This window comes from Solea senegalensis, linkage group LG17, assembly GCF_019176455.1.
Source record: "Solea senegalensis isolate Sse05_10M linkage group LG17, IFAPA_SoseM_1, whole genome shotgun sequence".
NCBI classification, from domain to species: Eukaryota; Metazoa; Chordata; class Actinopteri; order Pleuronectiformes; family Soleidae; genus Solea; species Solea senegalensis.
The window spans coordinates 7,185,461-7,209,643 of NC_058037.1; the positions used below are offsets into that span (position 1 = coordinate 7,185,461).

General features: G+C 43.5%; 1 protein-coding gene across 1 annotated transcript; it reads right to left on the reverse strand.

Annotated features, from left to right (window-relative positions):
* Positions 1-1,790: 1,790 nt before the first annotated feature.
* LOC122784495 (SAM and SH3 domain-containing protein 1-like) lies at positions 1,791-20,205 on the reverse strand. The gene is made up of 13 exons (XM_044049792.1): positions 20,149-20,205; positions 19,333-19,468; positions 17,989-18,965; positions 15,961-16,035; positions 15,589-15,732; positions 13,884-14,016; positions 13,061-13,230; positions 12,744-12,953; positions 10,311-10,461; positions 9,959-10,087; positions 6,555-7,573; positions 4,983-5,114; positions 1,791-4,352 (listed from the first exon to the last, which is right to left on the reverse strand). Exons 1-13 carry the CDS (start codon positions 20,203-20,205, stop codon positions 4,092-4,094), a joined length of 3,594 nt encoding a protein of 1,197 aa, XP_043905727.1. The 3' UTR covers positions 1,791-4,091.
* Between the last annotated feature and the right edge of the window lie 3,978 nt (positions 20,206-24,183).

Consider the following 24,183-nt stretch of genomic DNA (forward strand, 5'->3'; position numbering starts at 1 on the left):
GTAACCTGTTGACCAGCCGGTACAGACGACTTTAGAGCAGGGGCCTCAAACTCAAAATGCCCTGGGGGCCGGTGAACTTCTAGTCTGGTCAGTCGGGGGCCGAGTCAAGTGAAATAAGTCCAACAATTCGGGAAAAAACGGTTACGTGATTAGAAATTAAAATGATATCTTGATAATCCATCGTGATGTTGCCATTACAAAATATTCAGGTCGCATGTAAAAGTGTTTGTGTGAATCTGTAAATAACAAAAGAGACAGAAATAAAACAGAATTAAAAAGCTTAAATCAAAATATAAATGTAGAATTAAAACACTAGACTGGCTTATATATAATGAAATGTTGAATTTAATCATTTCAAAATAAGTGCAGGGCCGCGAGTTTGAGACCCTTTGCTTTAGCCCGGAGACGAAGTGCAGCTGCAGCAGATGTTTGTTATAGACTTTAGCTGCTAAATCGGTCACTCAGGTGTATCACACAGCTAAGAAAACACTCAGTAAATAATGTGTCCGTCCACCTGTAGCAGGTCTGCAGGATCAGAGAAGTCCTATAAGAGACAATGGGTCTTAAAGCTCACCATCTTTGGTTAAAAAAAGCCCATTAAGTGAGTTAACCCAGCAGAAAAAGAATCATTAAGAAGTTTGGTGGTAAATGATCCCGAGAGCTGCAAATTCAGACACTTCCCGACACTTACGTAAACTTCTTTTACAGGAACAAACTGAACTGTAGCTCCTTTAGAATTTTTCCATAAGGTTGAAAAACGCTTTACAGAATAAAGGCAATACGTTGTGGTAAACAATAGATTTGTTTTTGTCCTGAAATATTTCAGATTGAATGAAGGAAAATCTTTGTACTGTGTGTTAGTTTTTTTTGTCCTCAACCACTACAGCCACAAGCAAATCAGGACACAACTGTGTATTGTTCCTGTTCTTCTTAAAAGGAAATGCTTATTCACTTCAGTGTCTGTTTTCAGTAAAAACAGACGCAGACCAAACACAGGCCAGGACTGAAGCCGTCCAAGCTTTTTAAAAAAGGTTCCCAGATGCCGTCCAACGGCACAGGAATTGATCTCAACATGTTTTCATTGACAACAGCTGCACTGTGACAAGAGCCGGGCAAAAGGCAGACAAGTTAACCTGAAGAGTGTTATTCTCTTCTGATTCCAGAGGCCTGTAGTACGACGGAGTATTAGGGCCAAACCGAAGACAGGAACAAGTCCTCTTTGGAGAATAAAGGTAACCGGTGAGTCTGACCGCGACCACGAGCAGCCACTTCCTCCTCCTCCAGTTCACAAAAGAGATCCAAGTGAGAGATTCAGATGTCCTCCAAGTGTGTGTGTGATCCTTTCTGTGTCTTTTCCTTATTTGTGAAGCCCCCCAATCAACCGTTTGTCATCTTGATGCAGGTGCGACTTCATTCTCATAATATTATGACTTTTATCCTCGAACGGTTTCTTCAGTTTGGCCCCAACACTCCGTCGTAATACAGCAACCGAACCTTTAGTGGTACAGTTATATTTGGATTAAAGCCTGTCAATTAAAGGTAATATTAGACACCATACTAAGGCTAAAATAATAAAAGAAATGAAAATAATGACATGCTTTGGTTTCAACTTTTACTCCTCATATATTATTAGGGTGTTATCAAACAGGGAAGACTATAATTACTTAACCAAGACGACTAAAAATAAGCCACAGGTCATGTCTACATCTTTCCATTCCTGTGTGTGTGCGTGTGTGTGTATGTGTGTGTGTGTGTGTGTGTGTGTGTGTGTGAACAAACCAGAGAGCCAGTGTGTGGCAAGAAACAGTCTTTTTTTTAATTATACTTAAGAACGACAAATAGTTATGGACATTACTTTTGTTGTTTTATCGATACACAGGCAAATCTTTATGGACAATCATTAGGTGGATGAAAACCAAAATAAAATAAATTTGTACACATATCTTACAATACATACTGTATGTTCCTCACTGGCTAAAGCAATATGCATTATGCAGGAAGGTATTGCTATTCATTATCGTACAGCTAATTACAGTCGGTGTGGAAAAAAAAAGAAGCGGAAAAAAAATAAAAATAAGTTATTTAAATATCAATTACATATACAGAATGTGCAACGTCTGCGGAGCATTTCATATATGTAATTAAGAATTAAAAACAGACTGGAAGTAAGTCGCCCGGACAAGTTAACTTGTTAAATGTTATTAAAATCGGGAATTCAAGACTAAATTATAATAATAATTATAATAATAATAATAATAATAATACCAGCATCACCAAGTGAAAGCCTTGATAATATCTGCCAACAAACTGAACAAACTGTGGCCAATGTCACCTAGAAAACAGCTAGATTTACCCTCTAAAGTGCATTTACAGTGTCAGTCTTCTCATTCCTTACAAAACCCTTAGTTTGTTTTAATAGTGACCGCCTGCTCTCACTTTCCCAGAGAACCACCTTGATTGAAGAAAAGGCATCAGACTAAAAAAAAATCTATTTATCAAGTGCCCACTGCAAACAAAAGAAAAAAAGGAAGCAAATTTAACGAGAACGGTCAAATTTAAACCTTCAGTTCAGCTCTGGCTGTGAAAAAAAAACAACAATTAAGAATATTACAAGGTGATGCAGCATGTGCAAACGACGGAGCCACAAGACTTTGTGGTTGTTTTCAGTTTTGTTTTTTTTGGGGGGCCCAAAGGATTTCGTAAGAGACCGATCAGACACACGTTTCCCTGATTTTCAACTGTTTAATGTCACTTTTCACCTGATATAACGACGGCTCTGACCCCACCCCACTCCACCCCACCCCGCCCACACTCGGTGCTTTGTGTTTTCTGACTAGGTAAGTAATTACAGCTACTGTGCCGTTTGTTTTAAAAAGTCCCAGACAGCTCATTATCCAGCGATGAATCTTAATTTCCCGAGCGTTTAACCACCAGAGTGTAGACAGACCAATAAAACGCTGTCATCAGCGGCGTCTTTGGAACATTTTTATTCTCTCCTCTCTGTCCCACAACTCTCTACATGATGGAGAACATGTTCAGTGAACGTGTTGAGCGGGTTTGGGGTTTGGGGGCTGAGTGTCCACCATCCTTTCACACTTTGTCATCAGGCGCCTGTAATTTTCTGATTTATCATCTCGAGCTTTTGCATGAAGAAGAAGAAGAAAAAAAAGCCACAATCCCTCAAAAGTACGTTCTGTGGTCCATATCTTTGTGTGTGTGTGTGTGTGTGTGCGTGTCACACATTCAAACATGTAAGGCAACGTCATTCAAACGTCCTTGGACACGCGGAGAATGCGTTGTCATGGTAGCTGCAGTAAATCCAACCACCGCATCCCAGATACTGTGTGTAGAAGTAGAACAGGAGATAACAGTATATAATAATGAAATATAAGGTTCGAGCTGAGAAATGCAGAAAGGCGTCCACATTCAAAAAAAAACACACCACATTTTTAACATATAAATCGTTTTCAAATGAAGATACTCATTATGCTATAATACAGGAAAAGAAGCTGTAGCGGAAACCACCAGTTATTCACTCGTTGCCTTAGTAGCAGTCCAGACTGAATGAATGACATTCCATCCTCATCATCCTCATCACCCTCATCATCATAATGAACCTCCTAGCAGGAATGAGACGCCGTGTGTGCGCGAGGGAACAAACCTCAGATAGCGTTGCTTTGCCAGCAGAGATGGAAATGAAACACGAATGAAATATTCAGGAAATAAACTGTCTTTCTCTGAGTGGAAAAAAGACAAGAAAAGAAACGATCATACAAAAGAGTGTGCTATCTTGCTTTAAAGGCAGATCCAAGTCTTTATTGTAAGACTTTGCGAGGGTGTCCCCCAGGTGTTCTTTCTTTTAAAAGGCATCTGAGATCTTGTCTTGGCTGTTGAGAGAAACTCCTCAGTGACGTAAACATTAGGAAAGTCCAGAGTGACAAAGAGAGGCAGAACTCAAGTCTTTGACGTGTGCGAGACAGGAAGTACTGTGCTGTGGTTCAGTCCTTTGTCTTTAATCACCTCCTGACCGTGTTTAAACGAGTGAGTACTGACCAGTGAGTTGATACCTGTTATCCAACCACACGCGGCGGTTAGGTCTGCACCTCTCCGTGTGCACTGACCAGCCGCGCCTCGCTGACCAGCCGGCGGGCATGTCTCTGGTCCCGCACGCCGGCTTCCCACACGCTGCTCTCCGTCAACAAGGCCACGCGGCTCAGCGTGTCGATTCCCGCCGCCGACAAGGACGCGGCGTACATGGGCAGGCCGATGGAGACGAGCCAGTCGGCGACGGTGCTGACGTTTCCTGAGGCCAGAGGCTTCCGGCACATCTCGGTCAGACCTCCAGAGGGAATCTGAGAGACAAGGGAGGACACTGCAGCGTTAGGTACAATGTGACGATGTGAGTATAGAGACAGACGGGTGGAAAGAAAGACGGGTTTTCAGGCAAATACGGCAGTTTATTGTCTTTGACCTTTTTTTGCCATCATGTTCAGGAGTGAAAATAGACTAAATGAAGTCAATTTTAGGAACTGTACTATACTCGGCATATAAAAAGTCACCACATTCAGCCAGGTTGTTAAATATTTCATTCGAGTGCAGGGAAATTAATGTCACAACTGCTCTATTTTCATGCCAGCGTTCCAAACGTGGACTGTGCTTAACATTCACCTCAACGCTTTGAATTACAATACAGTAACAACATGGTAATATTATGATAATACCATCTTATACCTAGTGCAATTTCCACCTAGTATTAATGAGGAGATAATATGACGGTAATACTATGCTATTTTCAAAGTAATATAAACATAAATAAGTGAATTAAACCATGTTTTTCACTGTTATTACTAAGCTTTTACTTAATGATAAATCTAAAAATGAGATGGTATCACCACAATATTTACTTTTAGCATATTGTTACTGTACTGTAATGTAAAGATCCAACAACGACGACGAAGCAAACGTGAGTGTTGTCGCCTTACAGCCATGCGGTGTTGTTTGCGGAGCTCTTTGACTCGGAGCTGGTCCAGGGTGGAGGCCACGTCTTTGACCGGCTGCTCCAAGTCTTCAGAGTAACGCTGCACCAGCGGCTGGGGAATCCCACACCGACCGTGCTGTGGGAAGAAAGTGTGGAGAGACGCAAGAGTCACTTTACAATTCAACCACACGCTGTACTTTCATGTTTTAAAGAAGACATTCTGATGCACTACAAGTGAGAGGCACTTCTTCTTATTCTCACAGGAAACAGGAAGGAAAAATGTGAGGGATAAAGTAAGGTAGAAAACTGTGTGTGTGTGTGTGGGGGTTTGATTAGCAGATGTAAGGTTTCTTAACATTTTCCTCATGTTTTTGGTTCATGTGTGATTAGATCCTCAAACTTAAAGGGGAATTCTGTTCATTTTTGCCATTTTTGGCCCTATGTCTATAGCAGGTTCACTGATGCTGGTAAAATCCGCTCGCTCACTCTCGCTCTCCCTCTCCAAGCCCGTGGGTTTGCGTATGGATGTGTCCCCACTGAATATTCGGAGAAAGCCTAATTGTCCGTACCAATTTTAGAGGAGGAGACGCGAGATAACTACCTGAGTCGAAAACAAGCACCCGAGGCGATCTACTGGACCAATTATGAAGTTTTTGTAAGTACGATTCACGTACACACCCACACTTATAAACATAAGGCCCAGGTTTAAAAACACCGGAATTCCCCTTTAAGTCTCAAGGAGGAGAGAGAGGGGAGACAACACATTCAATATTTATAATTTGAATCTGTTTTAATCTCTAGTTGAATAGGTTACTATAGTCTCCTTTAATCCCTTCAGGCAACACGTTGCTTCTCCAGCAGCCTCTCAGGTGTCACTGCCACTCCACTCACGACTAATAGGAGTCCAGCAGGGCTGGTCCTGTGGTCTGCAAGGATTTCTCACTTCATCCCTTCCTGTCTGTGTGTGTGTGTGTGTGTGTGTGTGTGTGTGTGTGTGTGTGTGTGTTGTTTTCTGCCATGTTAATGGGGCCCAGACTGGGGTCTGGTGAGTGGCATAGGATTTTTATAACCCCGTCTGCCTTCAGTGAGATCCAGCCCCTGTGAACTTAACAGTCTCAACCGCATCATAGTGGGACTCAATCCACAGTCTCCCACTCAGCTCCAGGCAGTATATTTATTATAGTGCGCGCGCACACACGCACACACACACACACACACACGCACACACAAATAAATGCCATAACATTAAAAAAAAAGAAGACATATGCGAATAGACTTTTTTTAAACACTAAATGAAATCCAAAGCAAAGCTGAAGCTTTTGGCCTAAACAGAGCGATTTGGGTCCAAGCCGGAGTGAAATTATGACTGAGTTAAGTTAGGCATGTTATTAAAAACAAATGCAGCCTCAAGTTGAACCCACTTTCACCTCAGGAGCTCTTATAAAAGTGTAAAATATGTGCAGAAAGAATAAAATACCGAGGAAACCAAGCTTGATGTACTTTGAAAACAATACCAGATTGTTAGCATCACCCCCGTGTGAAATGTGGACATTTTTCTGTGATGAATCACACTGACCTTGTCAGAGTAGGGCTCCTCCGTGAGATCAATGCCTTCAGCCTCCAGCCGTTGTTCCAGCAGGGTGAGCAGGTCACAGCTCATCTTGCTGTGGGAAACCTTTCTGGAAACGGCCACCTTTCCCCCGAGATCTGCGAGCCACGGAGGCTGGACCGGCGGCTCCTCGCCCATGGACGAGGCTGATGAGGTGGCACAGGGGCTGGCGGGGGTGCTCGGGGTCTTGGCGGGGAGAGCGGGAGCGCCGGAGCTGCTGCTGCTGCTGCTGCTGCTGCTGCTTCGGATTATGGGGCTGCTGGGGTGAGAGCGGGTGAAGGAGTGAGTAGGCGAGGGAGTCGGAGACGGCGAGGGGGGCAGGGAGAAAGGGGGGTTACGCAGGCCGTTGGCCAACCTTTCGCGAGACTTTTTGGCAGGGACGGGGGGAGGGACTGGAGGCTTTTTAGGGTGAGTCCGAGTGACCCTCTCCCCACTGGACTCAGGGGGACTTGGAGAAGAACTGGAGTTGGGCGGTGGGTGGAGGGGGGACTGGGGTGGAGATAAGGTAGGGCGGAGAGTCAGCTGCGAGGGTATGGGCGGTCTCTCAGATCTCACTTTAGGGCTCAATGTCGGAGTCCCGTTCTGAGCTGGAGAACCCTCATCTCTGCAGACCTTGGTGATGGATCCTTCCTTGGCGAGTTTCACCTCCACATCCAGATCCTTCTTCTGCTCGTAAGTCTGCTCCCAGTGCAGGTCGCCCAGAGAGTGGGAGCGCTTCCAGGGTCCGGTGGTCTCCGGGGGTCCGTCCAGGTCCTCACAGCTGCGGCTGGCTGGGATGGGAGACTGTTTTTGGGCTTTACGCAGCCCCAGCAGGTTGAAGCCCTTAAGAGAGGGTTTGATGAAGAAGCTTTTGGGGAACTTTGCGCGCTGGTTCTTGTTGTTCTGCTGCAGGGCTTCCGTCGACAGGGTCATGGGCAGAGTGGGGTAGTCTGGAGACTGCAGTCCTGCCGAGGAACGACAGGAACGGGACGTTTTCCTGCTCTTACCTGCAAAAGAAAAAGACTCGTTCTCAAGCTGGTGTTCACCGTTTCCTCGTTCTAAAAAGAGAAAGCTGTTCCCACTTAGTTTGAGACATTCTCTTTCTTCAGCTGCCTACAGTATTGCACTCACTAATAATAACAACATCTAATTCATATTTATAGATTGCACATGGATCAGTGATTCTTTATTTAACTGCCTTTCATCCCCAATGTTTGACTGTATGTGTGTTTATGACGGCTTCTTCCTTTGGGCAACATGTGATTCTTTACTGGTGAAAAATATCTATGACATTTAGAACATATTAGAAGCATTATGAAAATATTATTAGGCTTCAACTAAAGGTCTCGGCCTTCCACTGTAAAGTGCCTTGTTATATTATATGTTGGGATTTGGTGTTAATAATAAATCTGCCAAAGGTATGTCATTTAAAAACAAAAACCCGCTGATATAAATATGACATTCTTATTGTTTAAGGCTTATCTTTAAAACACAAGCAAGAGAAATGTTTACAATCCTAATCCGCAATAATAATAATTAAAAAAAGATCCAGATGGGATATTTCAGAAACATTGGCATCAGAGAGCAAAAGTGGAGAGATGAGATGGGCGGGTGCCACATAGTGTGGTTTGCCAAACACTTTAAACGGTTGAACGATGGAAAGAAGTTCAAGATGAGAAATGCGAAAAAAACAGTTCATCATTTTGGTACTTTTGCTACGGCCATTTATGAGATTATATTACACTGGATCATGCGACGGTTTCAAGGCGATGCTAGATTTACTCAAATTACAACGTTCATTTTTAGACCGTGAGCAAGGTCCGCTGCCCGTTCCGTGAAATATTCGTTAATATTTGTTAACGCTGGTTAAAGATTTTTCAAAAACAAGTTCCTTATACATCAGTATGCTGTGTGTGTGTGTGTGTGTGTGTGTGTGTGTGCATGAAAATGATGAGTGAAAGCAGAAAGATTACAGAAATCGCGTCATGATACGAGGAAGAAATCAAACACACGGGAAAGACCATGTATGTTGAAGAGAGAGCGTACGTTCAGGGCTCCACAGAGCAACTCTTTCTTGCAGAATTGAACACTTAGTAATTCAAAACGTTGTTGTTGTTTGCAGATGCACTGTGGAGCCCTGACCGAGTGAGAGGAAATGCAGAATGTTTGCTAAATGTTATGCTACTGGTTTGTGAACAGTGTTTAGTGGTTTAATGGAAGAAAAAACAGAGTGTAAAAAAGAAAAGAAAAAGAGAAAGAAGGCGAAACATAAAAACCAAGCAAGCAGCACCAGAGTCTTTGAAAGAAGTGGTTTTTATTCCACAACTTAAATCTCTATTGTGGCCGATTGCACACTTTAATGTTTAACCTGAATAACACACACACACACAAAGAGGAAATCCAGGATTTAACACTGGATCCCGACAGATATAGGAAGAATTTTTTTTGTCAAAGCAGTGATTTATGAGTGATGGAGCTGTTAATAACAATGATCTGTAGTGGAGAGGAAAGCTTAGAGTTTTATGAAGAGAGATGGACTAACCTTAAAAAAATAAAAAATAAACTAAACATAATCTCACATATAATAAACTCAATAAATCTATGCACTGCAATTTAAAAATATTTTTTATCCACATCCTTTTTTAGCCACACACTGTTTGATGTTTTCGTGCATCAGGGAAAGTGACTTCTTGAGCAGAGATTTAAATGGCCGCTTTGAATTGTTTGAAAAAAAAAACAACAACAAAAAACCCAACCCCTTATAGAATCATAATTGCAAATAATCAGGCATGTTGACATGCTGCTCTGCACGCTTCCTTTCATACATTAAAAAACACTTAACAAAAATACTCTCTCAGGCCGTTCTCATCTTCCTGGTATCCGTGTGTTGGCCTTGAGCTGGGAAAAGTGAGTCCATGACAGGGCAGTGAGTGTGTTCTCATCAGCACAGTTCCTCCCCCCCTCTGCTCTCCCAGCAACGTGGGGCGGACTAGGCTTAATGCTCTGGGGCCTGGCTCCCTTTCGGTTACAAGTGGACTTTGGTGCTGATGATACACAATCCCTAAAGAATGGAAATAGTGGTGAAGAAAGTGGAGTGAAAGAATAGTTCATGAATTCCTCTGCAGCACCCAAACAAGAGGGGGTAAAGGTGTGCAAAGGTGAGGGTTTAAGGGGCGGGCGGGTGTGACAGAAGGAGGTGATTGCTTGGTAGATGCTGGTCCAGAGGCATGAGATGGACAGAGTGTTAAAACAGAGAAGCACGGCAAAGGATGGAGCGGAGGTGGAAGCCGAGGAGAAGGCAGAAGGTGAAGGAGTCACGGCGGCACAAGGACTGTGCTAGGCCTTAGCTACGCTAATTCCCAGTGGTCGAGACTATGCGAAGCCATCATTACCATTCTCCAGGTTCTCATTGCTCTCGTAACAGCCGGAGTCGCGCGGGGAGTCTCCCACCAGGCCTCGACCCTCAGACAGCAGCTTCTCTTGGGAACCCGACAGGCCGCTGCGCTCCGGATCGCTGCTGCCTGAAGATACAGAGAAACAGAAAAAGAACATCGGGACATAAGGTCATGAGGTGAGGTGGTTTGCCTGGAAATGAAACTTGTTTACTTAAAACTTTCTTTAGGCGATTCTCAGAAGCTGACCTGGGAAAAACTATATAAATTTTAAAATGTATCTTCGTTTGAGTGAGTTTGAGAAAGGTTGAGCGCTATCCGAAACACACGGTCCACATGACGCAGTACTTACTGTCGTACTCTTGCAGCAGCTCTACAGCGGTGAGCAGCACGGCTCTGTGCTGGGGATCTTTGATGTTCAGCTCATCCAGGTCCTCCTCCTCGAGCAGCTTGAACGTGTCCAGGTCCTCGTAGCCGTTGAACAGGAAAGTGGGCATGTGCTCCTAGATGACACAAATACTGATGTCAAGCCTGAGTTTTAAGTTCCATTTGCAGGGGCTCAGATTGAGGGTGTGTGAAGAAGAAAACAAACACACACACACTAGACTAAACAAAAATACACTTTGGATTGGAGTCATGGGACCAGTGACAACAAACACACATAAAATGCATTAAGTACAAACATGGAGGTAATAGTATGGAGGAAAAACTGCTCATAGGATCCACTTGGTGTATTTTAAAACCCCCTGATGAGTCCAATCTAAAATACTATTCAGATTTTTAGATAGCATGTAATCATGTCCGGATGTGGCTAATTCGGTTACAGTGGCCTCAGCTGTCAGCACACTTTATAATACAGCACAGTGTTTGTCAACAGACATATAAAACCATGTCGCACTGACATCAGTGAGTCAGCTGTGAAGATCAAGTACGAGCGCAGATCTAAAGCTACTGTCGCCCCGACCGAGACGGCGAACACGAAGGGAAAAACCCGCCAAAGTCACATGGGAACGCGGAGAACTGGAGAGGGAGACGAGCGCGCCGAAAATACTCCGCGACCACAGACGATGGGTTTTATACAATAACACAATGACACATCAAAGATAGTCGCTCGAACCACGCTATCAAAGAGGGCAGCGAGAGAGACCGTTTAAATCTAGATCCGCCCGTGTGAGTGCTTTTCCTGTAACTGCGTCCCACTTTGAATATCACTGGGCTCGTCGTCCATGTGACCTATACACACTGAGGACAAATGCGTCGACTGTGCGTCCCCAGCGAGGCCGTCAATTACGACGGTGGAAGTTCAAAAGAGGAAAAGCTTGTTCAAGATTCAAGATTCAAGATTCAAAGTGTTTATTGTCATATGCACAGTAAAGAAACACGTTTCCCTGTACAATGAAATTCTTACTTTGCTGTCCACTCAAAAAACACCAGCATAAAGTAGAAGTATAAATATACATAAGAAAAATATAAATATTACAAGAAACTAAAATAACATATATGTTGTGTGTCTCCGTTCTATTTCTGCCGCATGATGCAAGACTAAACAAAGGGACCACCAACTGACACAAACACGGGCAGCCGTGTGTGTCTCCTCACTCACAGCGTCTTTTCTTTTTCTTTTTTTTTTTGTCCCTTTCAGTCGTGGAATAGAAACAATGTCTCTGAAAACCAAAGACTATTTGGGAGACAGTCCACCGGGCCAAGACTTAAAGGGACGTGGAGATTTACACTTCGCGGTTCCACACAGACGCTGTTGATCATCTGGCTTTCCAGTTTAACCAAAGGTTATGTAGCATCTACAGCCATATTCATTCTCCTCTGCTGTGTGCCAGCTGAATCATTCCTCATATAGATTTATGGGGATTATGAGCATGGACAAAAGAGCAGAACATAAGCAAGACAAGCATTTACTTCTGCAAAAGGTTTCCCCTAAACACATAACTCAGGGTTTGACCTCACAGATAAACCCTAATAAATAGCATGAGCTAATTGTTTAAGGTCCTTTACTGTGAAACACTCTGCAACGTGTTTTTTATCTGATACCTCACGCCTGCTCTTTGTTTGTGAAATTATGTTTGTTTCATTTAGGCAGATGTTTACTTTTATAACTTGTTACCTGTCACCTCTAACTCAGGAAAGTAAAAAAACACTTCTGAACAAACAAGGGAAATAGTCAACACAAATGATGCTTGACAAAATCATTTATCTCAAATAAAAGAGTGGAATTTCACTCTCTATTTTCTTTTCTTTTCTTTTCTCTAAGCCACAATGCAATAAAGTCATAAAACATGTGATAGGATAATGAACATATTTCCCACAAACTGAAAACTTAAACTAATGTGCTGTACGTGTCACAGTGTTATTCGTCCACTCGAGGATGTGATGGTGGATAAGGGGACGACGTGATTGTTCTAAAGTACTTTAAGTCCCACACTGACAGTTGAGAAAAGTGACCGAGTGGCAATTATGTTGAAATCGAGACTTGGTCATCAGGCTGCCCCGAGATAAAAGTGTCTCTCTGTCTCTGTCTTTGTGCACATTTTGATGAAAGAGGTGTTATTTGATTGGGTGTGGTTGTGACACGTGGGGGTTCATGTTATTACATCAGTGTCAGTTCAAGCATCCAAAGCCCTGCAGCCTTTAATAACCTGCACCATGTTTATCTCCGCTTCAATATTTCACAATATCACAGTTTGTTTTTTTAAGATTAGATTTTTCCCAGTGTAAATCCATTCGACTTTCCACTTAAGACTAAAATATAACGTATAACGTATTCCTCTACCTTGAGGTTGATGCGATCCAGCAGCTCCTCCACTGAGGTGGGCTTGGGTTGTCGGCCCTTCCTCCTCCTCCTCACGGGCCGTTTAGGTTTCTCCTCCTCTTCACTCAGCACATCCACATAGATGAACTTGAAGGTGCCCACTTTGTTGTTGAGCAGGCCCATCCACGTTCCCATAGGCGGTTTACTGATGATGTCGATCACATCGCCACGCTGGAGGATCACACGAGAAAAAAAGACTCCCGTCAAAAACCGAATGATTGTTAAAGAGTGTTTTTTAACGAACACCTGCGTCCTGGATGAAGGACAGTGTGCCGTACCTTCAGTTTGAGGGAGTCTGTGTCGTACGGGCTGGGTGTAAAATCAGTGTGGACTCTGGCGCGACCACAGAACGGTCCCCTGTACGCCGGCTCCTCGTCGTCGCCGTCCTCCGACTTCACACTTTCTCTGTTGCTGGCCGATGAGTCGGTGGTGCTTACGGTCTGACCACCTGCACACAAAAGCACACCAGGAAGCATTAATAAAATATCTCTTCATCGTTACTGTTTAGAGCTGCAAATAACGATTATTCACATAATCCATTAATCTGCCGATTATTTTCTCGATTAATCGTTTGCTCCATAAAACATCAGAACACCTTAAAAATGTTGATCGGTGTTCGTCTAACCTGGAAATGATGATGTTCTAAAATGTCTTGTTTTGTCCACAAACCAAAATGATTCACTTTTAATGATTTCTTTGTTATTCAGAGCAAAGAAATGAAGAAATTGTTCACATTTAAGAAGCTTAAACAATCGGAAATCTTGTTTTAATCATGAAAAAACTTCAAACCGATTATCAAAATAGTTGTCGATTCATTTAGTAATCGATGAATCGTTTCAGCTCTATTACTGTTTAATGTGTAATAAAACTAAAGAGTTCTTCAGTTACAGATCCAGAAAAAAGTGGCATATCTGCAGCACATGTAAGAGTCTGAAGGGAAGGCTGCCGAGAGCGTGTCGACGTGTGGAAATCGGTTTCCTACCTAATCATTACCGTGTGTTTGCCTGTCTGCTTGCATGTTTGTGTGGGTGTTCTACGGCTCTACGGCTAAAGATTAAGAGATGTTTGATATATTATCAACCAAAATCAGAAAGCTCTTACTCATTGAACTCTGTCCGCTGAGTGAACTGCGCAGACTTTCCACTGAGCCTCCGGCCTTAAGCTTCGGCTTCTCCAGAGAGTCGGTGTCGGGCTGAGGGGACTGAGGGGAACTGGGGGCTCCATCTGGACTGGACTGAAAGACAAAAATGAGAGGACGGTCGGTGTTATGCGGCTGGCTCATGAAAGACTACAGGGAGCAGACAGAAGCGATGTGTACAGACATATGTCAGATGAGAAAGTGTGATTTAGAAGTTCACATGTGAGGGAAACACAGAACGTTGGAAATCACACAAGGACATGGTAGAAAAATTGAAGGCAGGAATGACGGGGGAGTTTATTGATGTCCAAAACAACAAGTGTCAGCTTTTGATCGTCATCATCATTGTTATTATTATTATTATTATTATTTCTGGACACCTTCCTAACTTTTCTATGACGGATTATATTTGTTTAGTCTGTTAAAACAATAATAATATCATCATATAAAGATGAAAAACATGCTTTGCTTTGGCCTGCGGTTTTCTTCTGTACCCGGGAAGTATTTGTATTAAGTTAACATTTCCTTTATGTGGCGATGCAGCTGCACCGACCAATGAAGTCATTCAAAATAAAAAGCTCTTTCTTACTTCCTCTTACACCAAACCATAATTGACATCCCATATGCATACATTCAGACTATGTCCCTTAATGTCTAATGTCCTTGTGGAACGACTGACTTCAAGAGGAATGACATCAAACGGTGACACTGGCACCGTTTAATCATAATGAAGGTCACTGGATCACTTTGTATAAAAGAAAACAAAATAAATAACACTTCATTTGAAGCTTTTGTTTTGGGTTGAACGTTTCCAGATCTCCTTTCAAGTTAGAAAAAAATAGTTTCACATTAAAATCTACTATACATGTTTTATTTGTTTCACTTATCCACTAGGTGGCATTGTGGACTGTAAAATGACCACGGTTGAGACATGATGACAATCAATTTTTATTTGCTCTCTCTCAATTAAAGGCCATGTTGCTGACCGCCACGATGGACAGATGTGACATCAAACGTCAAGGCTGGACAGATCACTCGTTTAACCAGTGGATGCCCAGAAAACTCAGGCCAGAGTAGATGATACACTCACACTTAGAGAGTCTTCATTTCCTAAGAACAAGCCTCGGGGGACACTTGCATCATTTACATGAGCTCAGCATGAAGCGCCCGCCCCACCCCAGGACTCTGAGCCAAGTCAGAGCTCAGCCAAGAGAGCAAGAGCGAGAGAGAGCGAGAGCGAGAGCGAGAGAGAGAGAGAGAGAGAGAGAGAGGGAGAGAGAGAGAGAGAGAGAGAGAGAGAGAAAGGAATCCAAATGTATGTTTTTAGTCCTCTGTGTTTATTCTGTAACTAACACAAATACTCACGCCCACTCACAGCCTGTGGACAGAAAATGTGGCCACGAACGCTGCAGAACTTCCTCTAAGTGTTTGCAGAACACGGGAAGCTTTTGTTCCTTCACGGCTGCACCTGGCTCCTTTGTTTCGCGGCTTTAACGTAACGTGTGGATTGTGGGATCATTTATGTGTTAGCTACTGTTAAACAAAGCTATGGTATGGTAGAAAACCACTGGGAAACTATGACATGTTTAAACTGAGCTGAACTTTCTCGAAAAATAAAGCCTACAAAGTATACATCCGTGTGTGTGTCCGCGGGTGTTTATGTCTAACCTGCTCAGACAGGGAGCTGCTGTACTTCTTCGACATGCGTTTCCTCATCGTTTCCTTCACCGACTTGACCTTCTTGCCCAGTGAGATCCGAGACGTAGTGGGGGATTTGACCACTTCTCTGTAAATGGCCTCCTGCTCTTTATTCTGTTATGTGAAGAAACAAGTTAAAGGCAGGGAGGGAGGCGGGGGGGAGATGAAGAGAGAGCGAGGAAGGAGGAGGAATCATCAGAGATGGAAGAGGGGAAGACAAAGGGCAGGGGGATCACAGAGACACGGGAGAAAACAGAAGAGATGCGGTGATTTAGTGGGACTTTAAAGTTCAGCTCATGCTCCTCGCGGCCTCTTCCAATTGTACAAGCTGCCAGCGCTTACATTGCCCTCGGAGCCTGCGTTGACCACATGGAGTGAACGGTTGGACAGGTCGAAGCCTCCGAAGCTGCACGTTCTCTGTGGGGGGGGGGAGGAGCCAAAACACAATCACATGAGTCACACCCAGACGGTCACGTTAAAGCAAATCCCCGCCCCCGCATCCACACCCACCGAGGGTCAACTCACAATGATTCATGCTTGGCGTTGCACGTGCAGCACTTTGATTTATGAGTATGCGCATATGGGTTTTGTGTACTATGACGTCGTACGGGACCGTGGACAGCCGACAGACATGATGTAACACAAACTGTTATTATAGTTGTTAAATTACTGCATGGTCCTAGGGAAAATGAGCTGCTATATATTGAGCGTGGAGAGCTCACAGTTCAAACTTGGATCCTGCAGAAAATATGTGGCGGGACTAAATTAACCTGACTTGATGTGGCAAACTCTCACAGTATGTCCACTGCAATTACCCCGCTGGAAATCGTTCTGTGGTTAATTATGAGAAATGCAAAGCCGGGCTTAGTAAGCAAACATGCACACTATATAGGCCGGTTGCTTAGCGCCTACAATGTGTTATTCTCATCAGAGAAAAAAAAAAAAGAGAGTAATTTGTTTCTGCTGAGAGGACAGGGTGGGATGTGTGTGGATTGTGTTTTTTTTTTTTTTGACAGTGACATAAGGGAGTAGACGCAACAAGGGACTACGACATGAAAAAAAAGTCCAGGATGTTATTACTAGACAGGCTTTTTGAATCCATCCCAAGCTCTGTGGTATGTCACTGACAAACATGTAGACACAGACATGCATGTACAGCATCTGCAAAAAAATGGGGAGGGCACGTCTCCTTGGCTTCCAGACCTTTGTACGCGCTCAAATTAACTCCCACAAACCCTGGATGAAGGATGTCCATGTAAGAAGAACTTGCACATTTAAAAATTGTGTCCATATTAGACGTCCACAGCTGCAGTCCACATCACAACTCCCCAGGAAAAGCACAGTTTGGAGAACAGACATGTTTGAAGAGGCGTCCAAAAAAACAGAACTCTGAATGCGATGGCGATGTTTGATGGAATGGACATGCATCCGGAAAAAAAATGTCTTTCGGAAAGAGATAATTACAAGGAAAGAAAGAAAAAAAAAAAAAGAGAGAGATCACATCTGCAATTATAAAGGCACGGGCCCAAAAAACAGAAAAACACGAAAAGCAACAACAGAAAAAGTGGATTCGGGAGTTGTTTTTTTTGGATGAGAACGACCTCCAGTGATTTCACCAGCACACGACAGGATTCAGGTACTCTCAAAGCTGCAGGATAGCTCCTCTATAGTAACTCCCATCTTGTGTGTTTGTCACCATCTGTATTAATAAACACAGGTTGACTGTGGGAATCAGGTGAGATTCTTCCAATAATACCAAACCAACGTCAGTGTTTGTTAACTTTTCATAGTTCATCTGTTTTTTTTCTCCCCTTTCTCTCACTTTAAATTGCTATGCTCGGCCTTTTAAGATGAATTTTTTATTTGAAAAGGAGACTTCAGTCACTGAAGCTAACTTATTAAGGCTATTCCTTGAATCTCAGAGACCATGCGTTGTGCACCTCTAAGGATGAGCTGCTCCGGGCTTGTCTTAATATCTTCTCTGCCCACTGGGATCAGAGTGAATGTGCGAGTGCACGTGGTCATCGGGGGATCTGACATTCATAAAAAGCACTTATGAAGTCTCTGCTGTAACTTAATATCTCAAGTGAAATAAAAAAGGCTAGAGCCAAAAGGCATTAACTTAAAGGTCAGCGAAGAAGGCGTTCCTCTAAGGCCTGTTTGGTCTGTGACATATTCTTGACGTCTTCAGCTGCATCGCTCTAATATAGAATTCTATCTTTTTCTAAGTCGTGTGACGTGTCGTGTGTGTTCTGTTGTGTCTATCTGCGAGACCTCCCGGTGTGACATCCGAGCTATTCTGCAACGTTGAAGTACACAGAGTCCTGCTTACACGAGGCGGTCGACTTAAACCTCACGGTCCAAACTCACAGACTTCTGCTGGATGCGCAAGAGCACACGTTTGGTGCAGCGGTCTACGCTGGCCGCCCACTTCCTGTCCGCCTCACGGTCCTCCTCCAAAAGACAACAGCGCTCAGCGCGGCTGAGGGTGACTGGCCGGACCAGCTGGGCCCAGTTCAGGTGACCGTACAGGCTCCGCTCCACCACATAGGTGATGTTCAGCTCACTGACTGCTGTTCGACCACGCAGCCTGCGGGAGGGGAACACCCAGCCTCCTCCGCCACTTCCGAAACCCTTTGATTTGGCTACATCACAGCGTGCGGGGGAGGAGGGGGTGACAGACAGTGGGGAGACGGGGGCCTTTGTGTTGCGTGAGCGCTGGTAAAGTAGGTGCTTGGTGGAGTAAGCGTAGTTGGGGTCGGGTTTCCGGTGTGTCCAGCTGCCATGGTGCCGGTTGGCAGGTTGGTGTTTGGGGCTGCTTTGTGGACCGTCATCCAGAGAGATCAGGAGGCGAGATTGGGAATGGGGTTTGGGACGAGGTTTAGTCAGGCCGTAATAGGCGTAGAGGGCCTCATTGTTACTTACCCCGTGGGAGATGGAGCTCAAGGCCTTCCGCATTTCGGCGTCAGTTGTGGAGCGCGACTGTTTCCCCTCGTCATCCAATCCACAGCCATCCAACTCTGAGAAGGAAGAGCCACTACCGCCGATACCAGAGACGGAACCTCCCAGGACCCCAGAGCCGACCGGGGTTCTCCTAGGGGGCCGTATGAGACCGTGGGTGCTGGAAGATTTACTGAAGCTCTTGACCAGCTTGTGACCAGACCAGGTGTCTAAGCTGCTGGAGGAAGGGGAGGTCGTCAGACTGTCTGTGTCTCCGTCGAGAGAGAGCTGATCCTGGGCGAGGGAGGGCAGAGAAACCTCCTGGGGCAAAGGGGGTTTCTTTAGGACCCCAGTGTACAGAGCTGTGTTGTCCTCACAGGTGGGAGGTCCTTCCAGATTCAGAAAATCTAAACAAGACAGAAAGATCAGCTTGTTTGTTACACAGCTAGATTTAAACATCACATTACATGCAGTCCCATGACCCATCTGTGGTTTTTCCTAAACCACAGCTCGCCAGGCCGACGTTTCAAAACACATTCTTTAAGTGTGAGTATCAGGCAAAACCCATGATAAAGAATTTGTTACGTTGACAAAAAATATCGACAAAAAACATCCTTCTAACACCGCTGTTATACACAGAGCACTCGGATGGAAAACAACAAAAATGCGTGAACAACACATGAACGTCAACTGACTGGTGTAAATAAAAATTTGATCTAAGGTTTGTCAAAGTGTAGGACAATCAAAGGAATTGACAAATGAGGGGTTGCAAACCTTCAGAGCCATGCTTCTTGCCTTCTTCCACCTTGATGAGTTTTTTCCTGACCCGGCGCGTCGAGTTGACCAGTTTATGGAGCCGTTTGAACTTCACAGAGTCCTCAGATTGCTCATCATCTGACTGTTCACAAGACTAGAGGGAGAGAAAAAAGAGGGAGGGATGATATAATAAAAGGGACAGACAGTCCAACATTTGATTAAGAAAAAATAAAAGAAAAAAACTATAATGACATGGATAAAAGCGGGGAAAGTTTTCTCCTTTAACAAGTCACAGAATCAGAAATATCAGTCATGCATGGTTTTGTCGGGAAGGGATTTCACATAAAAAGTCGTGAGGAAATCAAACACAAACGTTGACAAATGTGCTGTAAGAGTTCATAAAATGCAGTTATGTGGCAACAGATGGCAGCGTCGTTTAGAGTGGAGTCAAAGTTAGTGAGGTGAGAAGACGGTGGTGGTGGTGGTGGTGGTGCACTGCATCGTGTGCGCAGCTCATATTCACAATAAACAGACAACACACAGTGAAGTAAATGAACCAGTTTGGCTTGAAAAAAAAAACACACAGACAAAGAACGACACGGTGAATCAGTATTATGATAAATAATCTATGTAATGTTATGTTTCTCTCGGAAAGGAAACGAAAGGACGTGGTCGTATATTATGGGTGTCAGTCAGCATCTTCTCACTCTGCAAAGTGGTAGTGGAGTGATAAGGATGGAATAATGAAGTCTCACACAAGCATACAAGCCTTATAAAAGCATCTCCACACAAAGCTATACGCCTGCATGCACTTATTTTTTGCTATAGGCTCACTGCGATGACGAGCTGAGCTCTGGCGCGATGACCGTCTCTGGCTGCAGCCACTGTCATTATCATGCAGCTCAAACAACTTAATTTGTTCCTATTTTGCTATTGGTTTCCACAGCAACACTGCCTCTGGTTCCACAGTTGAGGTTGACTGCAGACCGTGCTTGCAGCAGAGGGACACAGGCACACATGCACGCTCAACATACACAGCACAAGACAGATCTGGGGTTTCCGGGGCTTAGCGCTCTGAGAGAACACAGTCTTTCCTGCAGAGTTCTGACCGCTGGCCTGGTTCAGAGGCGGCTGAACTGTGACTCAGTGGAGGAAAACAAAATCAACTCGTCTGCAAATTCTTAAACCGGACTAATTGATGCACATTGATTATTGAGCTTGGCATCGTGCAAGTCTTGTTCTATACGTGCAACTTTTAAACCCCCCGGCCCTGAGCTGTTGTAGGGTAGATCTATTCATGTGGAGTCTGACAATGTGCAGAACGGGCCTCTGAAAATCCATAAGTGCACTTTCCCTCTGCTCATTTTTCCCTGAAAAAATTCCCTCAAGTGAACCACACAACTGTGCCTGCTGCGGCATTTCCTTTCATTTCATTTCATTTTCTCTGGATATTTGAGTCTATTAGCTTCAAAGAATGAAGGGCAACGACAAATCTGTGTCCAAGAGGAGTCGTAAAAAAAAGTGACAGTCAACAACTTCTTTTTGTGAATTTTAAAAAGCACTACAGGAGGACAACACGGCTGACTTGGACATTTTATAGTTAAAGCCAATAATTTATTCTATTCAGCGTGTAATGGAAAGAAAGAGGCACAGAAGATGTTCAGGAGGTGACAATGACTTTATAGTTCTAACTCGACCGCGCGGAACGATATCCCAGCGAATGACCACATAAACAGGGCGACGGAGACACACAGGAAGGACCCAAACATACGAGGCCATGAATCTCACGGAGCTGAAAGGCTATCATCAAAAACATGGTCAATAAAACAATTCCAACACCATAATTACCATTTCACTACACAGACGACTTTAAGGATTGTTCCCAACAACTTGAGAGATGCACTTAAACTTAAAAAAAAAACAACAACAACAACAACTATAAACCAAAATTCTTGTGGTGAACACACCAACTCCTGTGCCACAGAAGTGGAAGCTGAACTTACCGCCTCAGTTTAACCAGCGGGGAATCACTTCCTTTGTTTCAACACGCAACAGGTTAGGCAAGAAAGGGGTGCAACAAATCCATAACGCGCCAGTTCCTTTCTCGTGCATACGCAAGATCCAGAATAACCCCTGTGCTCCTGTGCACATGCGGGCAAGATAGAGCGGCGGTTTGTTGCTCAGAGGAATGAAGGACTATTTTGGAGAGCCGCGTCGCACAGCCAGCAGAGAAAAGGCGTGTTGTGCGCGGAGAACAATCCCAGCATTTGAGCCCCTGTGACCCCGTCTTGGCCCCAACATCATTAATGGCCAGCTCTGGAATGTGGGCCCCGATCGCCAGAGGAAGACAGACTTCAGAAAGACAGCATCCGAAAAGAAAGAGAGAGAAAAAAAAGGGCACAGAGCAGCCACAGAATTGTATATGGCAGGCATGTCAGCTGCACATATGTATTCATATGTCTGCTTATAAAAGGAGGTCGCACACAGACACAAAACTGTTACTATTTGAATTTGGGAATGACCTAATTCAATTCACTTCTGTAGAGAGGGGCAGTGCGTGACACCAATAGGGGCCCCTGCAGACTAGAAAGATTTCCTGCAGTGGCCAATTTTGGAACACGGGTCAAGATGAGACACTCTCCTTTATGACATTTAGGTCACATTTTGGACAACATACTTAATATGAATTTTTGGTCAAAATTTGGACGACATACTAACCTATGATTTTTTTGTCACATTTTGGACAACATACTAAAGTATGACTTTTTGGTCAAAATTTGGACGACATACTAACCTATGACTTTTTGGTCACATTTTAGATGACATACTAACCTATGACATTTTGGTGTCATTTAGGACATTCAACAGTAAGATGTTTGCGCCGTGGTGGTGTAGTGGTTAGTAGTTGTCACCACTGTTGCTGTTGTAATAAAGTGCTTGGTTCAATTCCAAGTCTGGGATCTTCTGTGGTGTATTTTGTATTTTCTCCCTGTCTCCCTTTGGTGACTTTTTGGACCACATGCTAAACTATTATATTTTGGTGAATTTTGGACGACATACTAAACTATGATTCTTCGGTCAAATTATGGATGACATACTAAACTATGACATTTTTGTCAAATTATGGAGGACATTCTAAACTATGACATTTTGGTGATTGCATTATAAAATCTGAAAATGTGGATTGAACCTTTCAAACTTGAGTGAAATGGTTGTTCTGCCAATAACTTATGTTAGACTGATTCCACACTGGGGATATTCACTTGTTACAGCAGCAAGGATCTGGGTTAGACACATGAAACAATACAAGAAGTACTATACAAATACTCTAAAATTAAATAAGCACTATAAAAAACATATTGTACAGCAGTGGTCAGTAATGTGTGGCCTGTGGGCCAAAACTGTACACTGCTATGAATATAGGAAACAAAAACTGTATCATTTTTGTGTCAAATGCAGCTTAAGTTTAGTCAAATGCCAGATAATGTTACACTGAGTGAAACTAAGAAACTGTTGCAGCCAGATTCACCAGCAACAACAACAAAACACAGTACAACACACAACAGCGTGAAGCTCGCACAACAATCACAATATCAACACAAATCAGCCCACAGTTTCCCCACTGTTACTAAACAATAAACAGTAAACAACGCAGCAATGCAACACAGCAAAACAAAAACTCACCCAGTGCTGAGGTTGACTGTCCCGGTGCAGCTGCAGTACAGTACGATACAGTCCGTTTGCTTTCATGGTGTGGACGAATACTGGATCAGAGTTCTTAATGGGTCGGGCCGGCCCGACAAACCCGAGCCGACCCGCGGGTTCGGACTAAAAAAATGTGTAAATGAGGCGGGTCGGGTCTCGGGTTTCCTTTTTTCCGTTCATAAAACACATTTCCTGCAGGTTGTAACTCATATGTCAACGTTATCTGCGTAGCAGGCGGTACCGGAGGACCCAGATGACGCGAGCCAGGAGACGGGTGCTATGTTAACAGCAGCAGCAGCGGCAGCAGCGCCAGTCTCCCGCTGCAAAGAAAACACCGCGCTTCGATTATTGGGAAAATGTATTCAGAGAGTCAGGTTGTAATTTTCAGGCCCGTTGAGAACTCTATACTGGATACAAATATTCGCATTTTCCGTTTTCATTTTTTGGGGAAGAAAAAAATCCTTGTAAATTTTCATGGTGAAAAAAAGAGACACTTCCACGAGCAGCGACAAAGTTCAACATCTCTGTCTTCTGTCCTAAACTACTAACTTTAGCTAACTATTAACTTGTTAATCGCACATTTAAGGTTAAAAAAATGCGTTTGTTTGTTTGTTACGTTTGTTACTGTTAGTTGTTTTGGTTTTTTTACCTCACAGAATTATCCAGACTTGTAACGGCAGCAAACACGGGTGTAGCTAATGTTGCTAATGACGTACCTGAGGACCAGCATACACCTCGGCAGGGCCTGGCTATTTACATGTAAACTGAATACACACAGGATTTCAGAATGTCATGTAACATTATATATATATATATATATATATATATATATATATATATATATATATATATATATATATATATATATGTACATTTTATATATATATATATACATATATAGTATATATAGTATTGCCCAGAAGCAGTAGTATTTAAAGATCAGCTCTGTTACTGTAGAAGGTGTAAGTACCTTTTTAGCCTTTTAACAGTTGAAACATAAATTGAAAAAAATGGATTATGTCATGTCTAACAGATTATATTACAACCACCAACTCATATTATTTTATTTACTCACATACTGTAACATGACACTGAGTTGCAATAATGTGGTGATTTGTGAGTGTACGGGTATTTAATTATTCACCTTAATTGTAACTCAGTGAC